Raw genomic sequence first — 13,066 nt, forward strand, 5'->3', positions numbered from 1 at the left:
TTTAAGATTAAGCTGTTGCCAACATTTTAGTAATTCAGGATAAACGTTGATGTAAGAAGGCATTTTAAGGACACAAAGTCCTCGAGGTACTACCCCCAGTTCTAAATAGGCTGAAAAGCTAAGCCTTTGCCATTGAAAGCATTTATATGTACCTGTCTTCCTCTCCAGAAGTTGCAGCTACTTTTCAAAGTTCATATCAATTTTAGGTTTCTCTTTAGTTATTTGCATATTTGATGAAGTAAGATGTAACAGAGGATTCACCTCCATTACTAGTAGGTTTCTAATGGAGCTTGATAATTCAGTTCTATTCTCCATTTAAAGTGCTGTGTATGCTCTCCACATCCACTTACGTCAATGCAGCAGCCAAAATTATTGAACATGCTGATACAAGATAAAGTGAAGAAAAGCAATTTTCTGATATAAAACAAATCACTGTCAGAAAAAAACAAGTAGCTTTTATTACAACAAGTAGAGCTTTCGGTCAAACAGCCTTCTTCAATGCTAAACATCATACTACATTTTCTCATTCATTTAAAAGGAGCAAAGCAGATACAATGTGACCATTGAAAAGCAGCTGCAACTTCTGGAGAGGAATATAGGTACATATAAATGCTTTCAATGGCAAAGGCTTAGCTTTTCAGCCTATTTAGAACTTGGGGTAGTACCTCGAGGACTACGTGTCCTTAAAATGCCTTTTTACACCAACGTTTATCCTGAATTACTAAAACGTTGGCAACAGCTTAATCTTAAACTTAGTTTTGATTATATGACTTTAATCAATGACTATTTCATGGATATTGAAAATAATCCAAAAAAATGAAATAATGCAGCTTGAAGATGAATTGTTGCAATTACCTAGTTTTTCGGATATGGCAGAGACATACCAGAAAATGTTACATAGGCTGAAAATGCTTGATGATCGCTTGGAGGCTGGGAAGAAACAAACTTTTGCGTGATATAAATGACTTCAAACAAGGCCATATTTTTTCATGGCTGAGAAATGAAAGGCAAAACAAAAGTTATTTTAGAATGGAAAGGCTGGCTAGACCAGCTTGATAGCTTCCAAGAAGGAAGAGTAGCCACAGCAACAAGACAGAAGGTAGCGACTCAACTGGTTTATTTGTCAGATGATGAAGAGACAAACTCCACTCTTACTGCCTCTATGCAAGTACATTCAAACCAGATGACCGTTATTGAGACCACGGAACACATAAATGCTTCGGCATTAAGGAATAAATTCATAAATGAACAAAGTACTTTATGTTTAGTTCATTCTGGATCGCAAATGCGATTCCATTTGAACTTGCCTGAAAAGGTTAACATTTTGGATAAAGGCTTGATGAAAGGTCGCATGCTGCAGAAACAATCCCCAAACAGACAGAAGGAGAAGGGGACAGTCCAGTTCAGCAGGTAAAGAAACCAGCCTGATGACAGCAAAAATACACAAAGGTATTCTAAATCTGACAGACTTTGTACTAAATGAACCCTATATTTCATTATTGAAAAAGGGGCTTAAATTTATACCCTGCACTAGCGATGATTTAGTTGGTGCACTGACTGACTTAAAAATAATTGTTAGAAACCTTAACTTGAAGCTGCTATTTAAAAATGATGAATCTATGAATTTGCGATGTAAGAAAAGAAGCGTTTTTGTACCTGTTAGTAATCCTGTGGTTTCTGCTTTTCATATTTGCGAAAGACAAATTAGGTGTTTGTATGAAATGAAATTAAAACAAAAAAGGTATAATTTAACATATGATGAATATGAGGCTATGAAGGAACTTGAAAGGAATTATAATATAATTATGAAGCAGGCTGATAAGGGGGCAGCGGTGATTCTAATGAAATGGGAAGAATATGTGGATTCAATGTATGCTTTTTTTGAATGATGTAAATACTTTTAAAAAAGTGATGCCTAATGATGTTAGGAAAATAATTTTCGATATAAATATGATGATTTATGACATGCAATTAAGTGGTAAGATTGATTTAGAATTGTTTAATTTTTTATCTGTACCATGTTTACGTATACCCCGAATGTTTGGGATACCAAAGGTGCATAAATCTAGTGATGAGCCTCCGATGAGACCTGTAGTCTCAGGCGGAGGCTGAATTACGGAACCTTTGTCAGTATATTTGCAAAAAGAGTCTCTCACAGTTTTTACAATTATGTCCTGGAGTAATTATGGATACTACTGACATTGTTAAAATTGAAAGCATGGCATGATAATAGAGAAGTGAAAGATTTTCACTATATATTTGTAACATTAGACATAACTTCATTGTTTACCATTATACCGAATGAGTATGGCATTTCAGCCATACGTGAATTTTTAACTGCAGAGACAGATATGATGGCAGTTGTTAAATAAAATGAATAATTCAGTACACAGGAGGTTCAGATTCAAAAGTTTACTAGTGTACACCAGGAGGCAAAAAAACATACAAGTACAGAATTTTGTCTGACATGAAACAGGAAGCACACAATTTTATATAGGTTTAACATTTAAGCTATGCCCACCTTACTGACGTGATATGTCACGGGGCATCTACATCACTTTAGCTTACAAGCCTCTATTCTTTTAATCTGCTGATGCAGTATGTTTTAAAAAACTTTTCCTCTAGATACAATACGGCCTTGCTATCCAGCTGGTCAGTCATAATGTCTTTCTATAAAGTTACTTATTCAAGGTTTCATATCAGTTCGAATACAATAGCAGATTCAGTCTTTAACATACATATTTGTTCACTGTTTCACTTTCTTTACCAGCTGTGTTTTTATCTCACAAGGACAAGTTACTTCATGCAGGAAGAGAAGATTTCATTATTTACAAGGACAAGTTATCTCATCAGGAAGGAGCGGAAGATTTACACATTTAATTTCCTGACCCAGCAGATAATCACTTATGAAAAGCATAAACATTAAGCTTGCTGAGCTGGCAGCTGCCAGGGTCAGGGGTCAAAGCATACTGCAGTTTCAGAAGCTACTTGCATTTACACATGAATTTATCCCTTCTGTTATATGATTAATAGAATAAAATGCATTATAAACTACCTTGCTTCTAAACTAGCATTTCACATATATTTAAATACATATTTTTCTAACATTTCCCCCCTATTAATACTTTTTATTCTATTTTTTTTGAAGTATGCATAGTGTTATTTCATCTCCTAACCTTTTCCACTTAGGATTTTCAGCTAGGTGAGTCATTCAATCTATACTTCAGAAAAAGCGTCATCTGAAATCAATCTTTCAATTTCAATATCTTGGTAGAAAGTTTCAGTAACAGATACATCAACAAAATCTTTGATTAATCTTTTCATGCAGGGAATTCCACAGCAAACACATGCTCCTATCAGGAGTATACCCACACAAATGGCAATTAGAATGTTCATTAGGATGGAACCCCACCCCCCAAACAGATTCTGGAAAAAGTTAGTCAGTGGGTTTGGGCCTGGTTCAGTCATGGCTGATACTTGCTGAATTACCTCTAGGTGATTATTTATCTCGTGACGATTGTCAGGTATATAAGCACAGCATTCTTCTTTGATAAGCGCGCACTAGGGTGAAGTCAAGAGCCATCCGATTTTGTAGCACAACAGTTCTCATTGCATTCAGTTCATCAGTCACTAGTTCTAGGGAGGAAAAAGTTGCATTACTCATTACTTCGAGAAGTTTCGACAACTTCCTCAGCCCCCAGATCGATTTGACTGCTCCATAGGCTGGTAATATTCCTGCCCAGGATATAACACTGTCACTCAAGTCCATATGAGTCAATTCGCTTTTGTCTTTTACTGAATTATGGTCTTTCCAACCAGCTTCGATCTTCCCAACTGGATTCACAGGTTTCTTAACTGGACCTTCGGGCTTTTGAGCTGTTTCTCTTACATTTCGTATCTTATCCAAAGGTAATTCTGCAGTATGTCTTATTGCCGGAACCAAGTAACCCAAAAAACAACTGCCGGACCAATTCTCAGGTAACCATTTATATGCCTTTTTCCCACAAATAAAATAACAGTTTTCTACTTTAGTACTAATACGCATCAGCCCTGCATGAAATATTTTTTGATCTATAACTGACAATTGTTTAAACAAAACTGGATTCTTTTGAATGTCACTCATAGTTGTTTTCAATGAGTTTAAATACGAGTCATAATTAGTATTGCAAAAAGTATTGCCCTTACTATTCTTAATATAACATTGGTAAGATATGGTTATATTGCAATTGCTCCAGCCCACCTGCAGAGTGTCATTTTTGTAGAAACATACAACTCCTTTTTGTGTGACAGGTAAAAATAAAGCTATTTTGTCCTATGATCTCACAGTTCCTGTGTCGAAAAGTAAATTCTCCCAAGTCTCATTTATCCCCAAAGGGACAGCGGACATTATCAGTCCTCCATATGCTGTTGGTGTAGCTGTACAAACCCAGCAATTTGAAATGTTCATAGTCTCTGCATACACACGTTTCATGGCCAGGTATGTGTTAAAATTTGGATGCCAGTCTATAGACGTCTCATCACGCCTTTTCACTTTCACTTGCATAGTTGTTTGTAGGATAAACCACAACAAGAGGAAAATTGCCACAATTACAGTTAATAAATGTACACACAACAAAATGATTATGCAACATCTCTGGGGTTGCTCTAAACTTCTATTTGCTTTGTTTTTGGCCATCTCGGTCTGGTTGTATATCAGTCACAAAGTTTTTATCAAGTTGAAAGTTCTTTACCGGTTTACAATGCATCAAATGAACCCAGGACGTCCTCTCAGCCACTCTGACTGCAGTAGGCGTAGCCAACAGAACCTGGTAGGGTCCCTCCCACTTTGGACTCGCCCAATTCTTCCTTTTCGTCACTTTCAGCCAGACATATGTCCCAGGAGCCAAGACTGCTTCCACCGGTCTGGTATGTTTCTTATCTGAAAAAGAGTTAAACTGCAAAACAGATTTATTCATTAACAATGTCTTCATATACTCTGCTAACGAACTGTCAGCCTCTTGTTCTGCAGGCATGAGAGCTTTCCACTGAGGCACATAATATGCTCTCCCAAAAATCATTTCAAAGGGAGTCAAACCCTTTACATTTGGAACCGTTCTCATAGTCAGCAGTGCTAAAGGCAGACAGTATATGCAATTCTTTTGGGTCTCCTCTACTAGCTTCCTTAACTTGTTCTTTAGGGTACCATTGTACCTTTCCACCAGTCCTGCTGACTGTGGGTGGTAAGCACAATGGTTCTTCAAGGAGAAACCAAAAAATCTCCCAAGCTGGTGAATCGTTTGATTCACAAAATGTGTGCCATTGTCACTATAAAGCCTTTCCGGAATGCCAAATCTAGGGATTACTTCTTTTATCAAGGCTTTTGCTACTGTTGCTGCATCCGGGTTTTTGGTTGGAAAAGCTTCTACCCATTTAGAAAACATGTCTACAATAACTAAACAAAACTTTTTCCCTTCACATTTATTCAATTCTATGAAATCCATACAGATAGTATGGAATGAGTATGGTGGTATAGGAAAACTTCCTTGCTTGGTTTTAAATGCTCCTTGTGCATGATGCTTGTTACAAGTATGACAAGCTGCAGAAAATTTTTTTGTGTAGTTTATGTATCCATATGTTTGGAATATTCGATTTACTAACTGTACCATCCCCCCTGTTGAGACATGGCACTGCCCATGGCTCAACAAAGCTGCATATCTAAGCTGCATATCTAAATAAATTAGACGGCAATATCGGTTTTCTTTCTTTGGAAATGTACAGTCCATTCTCAAGAATTGCACCTCGTTTTACCCATTTTTGTTTTTCTGCTTTTGTAGTAAGCATCTGCATTGTTTTTAACATGTCTAAATCTAAAATCTCAGAGGGTTGTAATTCCTCATTTAAAAGTAAAGTTTCTGAGTCTGAGGCTGCTTGCTTTGCAGCTGCATCAGCTCGTGCACTGCCTTTCGAAATCTTATCCTGCTGTTTTGTATGAGCTACACATTTACAAATAGCTACTTTGGTAGGTAACTGAATAGATTCTAATAACTCCAAAATAAATTGTGCATGATTAATAGGTTTTCCACTGGATGTTATCATTCCTCTATTTTTCCATTGTTGTGCAAATACATGTACTGTAGAAAAAGCATACTGACTGTCAGTATATATGTTTACACACTTTTTTTTGCTAAAGTACATGCTCTCGTCAAAGCTATCAATTCAGCTGCTTGTGCAGATAAGTTGTGTGGTAAGGATTGAGCTTCTAAAATTTCAGTGTCTGTAACTACTGCATACCCTACCAGATTCTTCCCTGTAGGACCCCTTCTGCATGAGCCGTCCACGTAATATGTCACCTCGGCATTATCCAAGGGCATATCTGTAAGATCTTGCCTAGGTAAAGCTAACTGTTCAATTTCCTGCAGGCAGCTGTGTGGTGTGCCCTCCGCAGGAGTTGGAAGTAATGTTGATGGATTCAATGTTGTACATCGTTCAATTGTCATATGAGGTTGGCTCAGCAGTATAGTCATACATGAAAGATGTCTAGCAGGAGAAAGGTATGCCACTTTCTCTTGCAGTAAAATTATTGCAACTGCATGAGGCACTCTCAATGTGAGAGGGTGGAATAACACAACTGAGGCCGAAGCCTGTACTGCCATTGCAGCTGCAACTACTGCTTGTACACAGTGAGGCAAAGATCGTGCCACTGGGTCTAACTGTGATGAATAGTAGGCTATGGGGCATTGCTTGTCCCCATGTTGTTGCGTCAATACTGATGTCATGTACCCTTGCTTACAATCCATGGTCTGAAAGAACCGTTTGCGATAATTTGGAAGTCCTAAAACTAATGAAGAAGCTATCAACTGCTTCAACCTGCAGAAAGCCGTTTCTGTTCTGTTGTCCATTGTAAAATGTCTTGTGCTGCCATTGGTGTCTTATATATCAAATCAGTCAGTGGAGCAGATTCCAAAGCATAATTTGGTATCCAGCTCCGACAAAAATTAGTTGTACCTAAGAAAGACATCATTTCTTTCTTGGTTGTTGGTTTGGGTGCTTGCAAAATCGTGTTTTTCTTTCCTCATCTAGTATTCTACCTTCATTGGATATTACATATCCCAAGTATCTAACTTGTTTTCTCCAAAGTTGTAACTTACTTTTATTTACTTTGTGTCCTTGCATTGCTAAAAATTTCAATAATGCTACAGTATCCTCCCTGCACTGTTGCTGGATGGGGGCTGCTAGCAAGATGTCATCTACATAAAGTAGAACTTGACTACCTCCCGGTGGGGTAAATCCTGCCAGGTTGCTAGCCATTTCTTGTGCAAAAATTGTTGGGCTCTCAAAATATCCCTGTGGTAGTCGAGTATATGTATACCTTTTACCCTGAAATGTAAATGCAAACCAATATTGACTATCAGGATGTATAGGTATTGAAAAGAAAGCATTGCTAATATCTACCACAGAGAAATACTTCTGTTGCGGTTCTAAATCATTTAACAAAGTATGTGGGTCTGGCACCGTGGGTGCTCTAGGTATTACTGCATTGTTTACAGCTTGTAAATCTTGTACCATCCGCCATTCCCCGTTTGCTTTTTTAACATGAAATAGGGGTGTATTACATGGTGAATCAGGAGATTCTACCAGTACTCCTTCTTTGAGTAATGCTGCTATTATAGGCTTAATTCCTATTTCTGCATCCTTTCTCAAAGGGTATTGTCTTTTCTGTGGTCTGAAAGCTGACTTTGGGTTTATTGTAACTGGTCCTGCTGTTCGAATAAGTCCTACATCTGACTTGCCTGTTGACCAGAGAGTTGTTGGAATTTTACATAAGGCCTTTTCTTCTTCTTCTAATAGAAATGCTAATCAGCTGTCCTCACTAGATTGCAAGTGTACAGCTGGATGTGTCTGTGTCAACCAATTCAGTTTTTGTTTTTGTATCCCTTGCTCTGATAGTTCTAAATCAGTCTGTTTCTCCCATCTTGTTACTTTTTCTCCTAAATCTGCCCATTTAACACTTTTGTTCTTTGTCAAGCTGACATGTGGTAACCGATTTGATCTATACAATGCAAGAAATCCTTGAGGTAACGGACAGCTAACTACACTGTTCCCTTCAGTATCCCAGTACAAAGTACGCAAAACCTATCTAGTTGCACGATTTCTAAACAGTTCTTGCTCATACTCTCTATCAGGTCCTGGTGTGGTACAGTAATATAGAGTACAGTGTAACAAATGCTGTTGATCAGTGTCAAGGGAGGGGGCTTTACTGATGGCTACGTTCATCAGTTCCTCGGTTACTGCCCCTGGACCAGTCGTGACTAGGTCCTGGCTGTACCAATAAAAAGTTTCACCCTCCGATCGCACTACAAAGGTATCCATTTGTCTTTGTGCCTCCATACCTTGTACAGTTGGAACTACTGCTATGCCAAATATCTGCATAAGGTCCCTGCCCAATAGGTTTACTGGACACTTTGCAGACACAACTATTTTACTTCTCTGGGTCATACCTGAAACAGGGTCAGTTATTGCTATATCATGGGAAAGTGGTTCCCTGTATAGCTGTCCATTTGTGGCTTTTACTAGTATATAATCAGGTGATTCGGAATGTTCTGGTAACTTGGATGGGTGTATCAAAGTCCGTGATGCTCCTGAGTCACACAGGAATTTGACTTCCCTTCCCTCTACCAGAAGTGTAACTTCCGGTTTCGTATCCGCTAAGTAGAGCTCTAAGCTCAATAATGCTAAGTCCAAAATTTCACTTTCTTCATCCTCCATATCTACTTGCACTTCCTTTACTCCTTCTATCACATTTACATTTGTTTTCTGTTTATTAAGTTTTCCTGATGATTTCTGACTTTTATTTGATGTATCCTCACTATCATACAGTCAGTCTTCATCTCCCTTATCTTCTGTAATTACCTTTTTGTTTGGCCTACAATCCCTTGCCAGATGCCCTTTTTTCCCGCATTTGAAGCATTCACCTCTCTTTTTCCTCTCTTCAAAATCTTCTGATCGTTTATCAGACTGTTTGTTTCCCTGGGCATTCTTGTTGCCCTTTTTACCTGACTGTAATACAAATACTTCAGCTCCGTCTTCAGCAGTGAAGACTTGCGCCCTCTTTTTCTTTTTACTAGTAAAATGTCTCTCAGCATGCCTAGCGTATTCGAGTAAGGCTTGTAGCCTCCCTGTTCGATGATCTATCATATGCTTCGTAATGAAGCTACTAATAGGTGCAATGCAACCTTTTAAAAATGCATTTTTTAACTGTTGTTCATACGGGGAATCATTCGTTTGGTTCTCAGGAACCGACATACCGCTATGATTATTAAAACATTCTAATAATCTAGCATATCCATCTATTGTCTCATTTTCCTGTTGTATGCATTGATTAATGCAAGTCCAGTTCTGCATTACGAGGATTCCAGGTGCCACAAATCATGTGCCAATCTGGACCTATAATTTGTCTTACTACTTTTTCTACTTCTTCCCCATTCAAGTAGTAACTTAACCTCATGCCTTGTAAATCTTCTAAAAATTTCGTAAAATTTACTTTCGGATGGGGGATTCCCTCAGTAGCCTTCCGGATGTCTTCCGGTGTCCATGGTCTATATACTAAGAGTGTTGGATCCTGCCCTTCCTGTCCTGCCTGAGGATTTGGAACTTCTATAAGTGGGCATATTTCTTCCTCACTCTCATCCTGTAGATTTCTCTCTGTTTGGTATGATTCTGTGTCCCTATGTGTTTTACGTGTTCGGGACCTAGTCTCAATAGGATCTCTAACAAATGATTGTGATCTTACTGAAACTTCAGGATAACGCGGAGGTGGACCAGCCTGTCCACTCGCTTCATATCCTGAAAAGGTTAAGGGAGGGGGCAAGGGAGGAGGAGGAGGAGCTGTAGCTATTACCAAGTTATTATCCTCTTTGTCTAAAAATAATGTTTTTGAATTTTTAAGCTTCTGTTCTCTACGATTTGCTTCCTCAGTCCACCTGTGTGCTTGAGGAATGCCTAGTTGGCGTTGATTTTTTGCCTGACCTCCTGCATCAGATTTAAGCTGTTTAAGGAGTTTAACTAGTGAAGGTTTATCTAGTTTACCATCAAATTGATATTTATCTACCCATTTCGTATAATACCTAACGTTATCAGAATGTTGTAATTGCATATATTTTGGTCTTCGGTTAGGGGTGGATCTCGCGAAGTTTTAGTGCACTGATTACCCATGTCAAAGAAAATGTTATGTAACCCTTTTTTATCACGTGATATCAAATTCTTAGTTCCTGTTTACAGTTTATCTAGAATAACTGTCTACCTTATTCTGTTACCCTGATCTATTACCAAATATACAGTACTTCCTTTTCTCCCTGATCTGCAAAACAAATCTTGACAACAATATACTGTAACCTAGTCCCTGATCTAAAACAGAAAAAAGGCATATTCTTCCTACCTGAGCCTCCGGTATTGAAAATCGGTCAAATTCCGCTCTTCGGCCACAGATCAGAAAGTGGCCAGCCTCTTTACACACGACAATTCAGTCGGAGGTCTTTTCACTCAAGAAGTACCATTTCGGTAACTTCTCCTGCGCAGTATTCGACCACTAATATGCTCGGATTTGCAGCTTACCAAGGGAATTCCGTCTCGAAAGGACCAAACTGTTAAATAAAATTAATAATTCAATACACAGGAGGTTCAGATTGAAAAGTTTACTAGTGTACACCAGGAGGCAAAAAACCATACAAGTACAGAATTTTGTCTGACATGAAACCGGAAGCACACGATTTTATATAGGTTTAACATTTAAGCTATGCCCACCTTACTGACATGATATGTCACGGGGCATCTACATCACTTTAGCTTACAAGCCTCTATTCTTTTAATCTGCTGATGCAGTATGTTTTAAAAAACTTTTCCTCTAGATACAATACGGCCTTGCTATCCAGCTGGTCAGTCATAATGTCTTTCTATAAAGTTACTTATTCAAGGTTTCATATCAGTTCGAATACAATAGCAGATTCAGTCTTTAACATACATATTTGTTCACTGTTTCACTTTCTTTACCAGCTGTGTTTTTATCTCACAAGGACAAGTTACTTCATGCAGGAAGAGAAGATTTCATTATTTACAAGGACAAGTTATCTCATCAGGAAGGAGTGGAAGATTTACACATTTAATTTCCTGACCCAGCAGATAATCACTTATGAAAAGCATAAACATTAAGCTTGCTGAGCTGGCAGCTGCCAGGGTCAGGGGTCAAAGCACACTGTAGTTTCAGAAGCTACTTGCATTTACACATGAATTTATCCCTTCTGTTATATGATTAATAGAATAAAATGCATTATAAACTACTTTGCTTCTAAACTAGCATTTCACATATATTTAAATACATACTTTTCTAGCAGCAGTAGTCGTGGAAAACATTTGTTCAATGCTGCAGATAATGTTGACAAAAAATGTTTTTTATTTTGAGGAGGAATTGTTCTTGCATAAACAGATGTGGTCATGGGTAATCCAATGGTCAATACCTATGCTAACCTTGTACATCATCAGTGGGAGAAAAAGTATATGGGTATCGATGCAAATGTTTTAAATAAGAAGATTGAATTTTACTCAAGATTTGTAGATGATTTTTTTTATATGGCATGGAAACATGGATGAATTGTTAGAATACATGGTCTATTTAAATAATACTACAAAATTCCTTGTTTTTAAAATGAGTTGTTCTTTTGACATTATAGTATTTTTAGATGTGTTATTGAAAAGGAAGGAAAATATAATTCACACTAGTGTACATTAGAAAGAAGTACAGGCAAATAATATCTGCACTGTCAAAGTATGCACACACCCCCCACGTCTTTAGAGGAGTAATAAAGGCCCAGATATATACAGGAAGTAAGATGAATACTGATGAGACTATGTTTAAACATCAGTTGAATAACATGATAGAAGTGTTTGTCAGTAGTGAGTATAACTATAAGGATGTTATGGAAGTCATTGAAAGGGTAATGATTGCCAGAAGTGAGGATGCAAGTCCAATTTTTAGCCAAGGAAAACAGACAGTAGAAAGAGTTTTAGAAAATAAGAACATTAGATATGTTACTACATATAATTTAAGAACGAAAGTACTAAAGAAAATAATAGAAAAAAATTGGGTAATTCTCTTAGCTTTGCCTGAATTACATAATATAATAGATTCTAAACCATTTTTTCATATAAAAATCTAAAACATTTGAAAAGAATACTCTGCTATAAGAATTTTAAAAGCTTAGCTAAAAATAAAATATGGTAGAAATATGGGACTTCTACCTATATGGCATATAGCTGTTGTGTAGATATAGAAAAAACTGAATAGTGAAGAATTTATACATCCCACTTTTGGTGGGAAGTTTAATTTTTCCTGTGTAGCAACTTGCAATAGTGTTAATGTGGTCTAGTTGGCCAGCTGTAGAAAGTGCAGATCATTTTATGTAGGGAAAATGACAAGAAGGTTAAAAGACTGCATACTAGAATACAAATCCGATTAGAAAGAAAAATGATAAGAATGCATTGTGTAAGCACATTTTAGATAAAGAAATAGACCACACCTTTACCTTTAGAGTAATAGAGAATGTATATAAAGATGTGAAGGGTGGGGACTTAAACAATTGTTTAGAAAATAAAGAATATGAGTGGATACTTAGGCTCTGTGCAGATAGTGACCCAGGTATAAACAACAAAATTAGTATTAAGCCTGTCCTTGTTAGGATGCAACAGTATAATTTATAATATTTTATAAGATTTTAAAGTGTATTTATGTAATTTATGTGTTTATAAGTACTTAATTAAGGGTACTTTGTGATTGGATGGCTGTGGTCACATTGTATCTGCTTTGCTCCTTTTAAATGAATGAGAAAATGTAGTATGATGTTTAGCATTGAAGAAGGTTGTTTGACTGAAAGCTCTGCTTGTTGTAATAAAAACTACTTGTTTTCTGACAGTAATTTGTTTTATATCAGAAAATTGCTTTTCTTCGCTTTATCTTGTATCAGTGTGTAATAAGTTTTATTATACTAATATCACAGTTGGAGTCAATGATTTCCCACAAGGTGTAGTCCTTCAGGTA

General features: G+C 37.2%; 1 protein-coding gene across 1 annotated transcript in view; it reads left to right on the forward strand.

The window, feature by feature from the left end:
* The first annotated feature begins 1,000 nt into the window (after positions 1–1,000).
* LOC122797723 (1,25-dihydroxyvitamin D(3) 24-hydroxylase, mitochondrial-like) overlaps positions 1,001–13,066 on the forward strand; it is a 199,638-nt gene continuing 187,572 nt past the window's right edge. Inside the window, exon 1 of the mRNA XM_044066253.1 lies at positions 1,001–1,410. Coding sequence (XP_043922188.1) covers positions 1,001–1,410 — 410 coding nt within the window. The remainder of the gene's footprint in view (positions 1,411–13,066) is intronic.

Source organism: Protopterus annectens, chromosome 3.part1 (assembly GCF_019279795.1).
Source record: "Protopterus annectens isolate FY-2018-M chromosome 3.part1, PAN1.0, whole genome shotgun sequence".
Classification (NCBI taxonomy): domain Eukaryota; kingdom Metazoa; phylum Chordata; order Ceratodontiformes; family Protopteridae; genus Protopterus; species Protopterus annectens.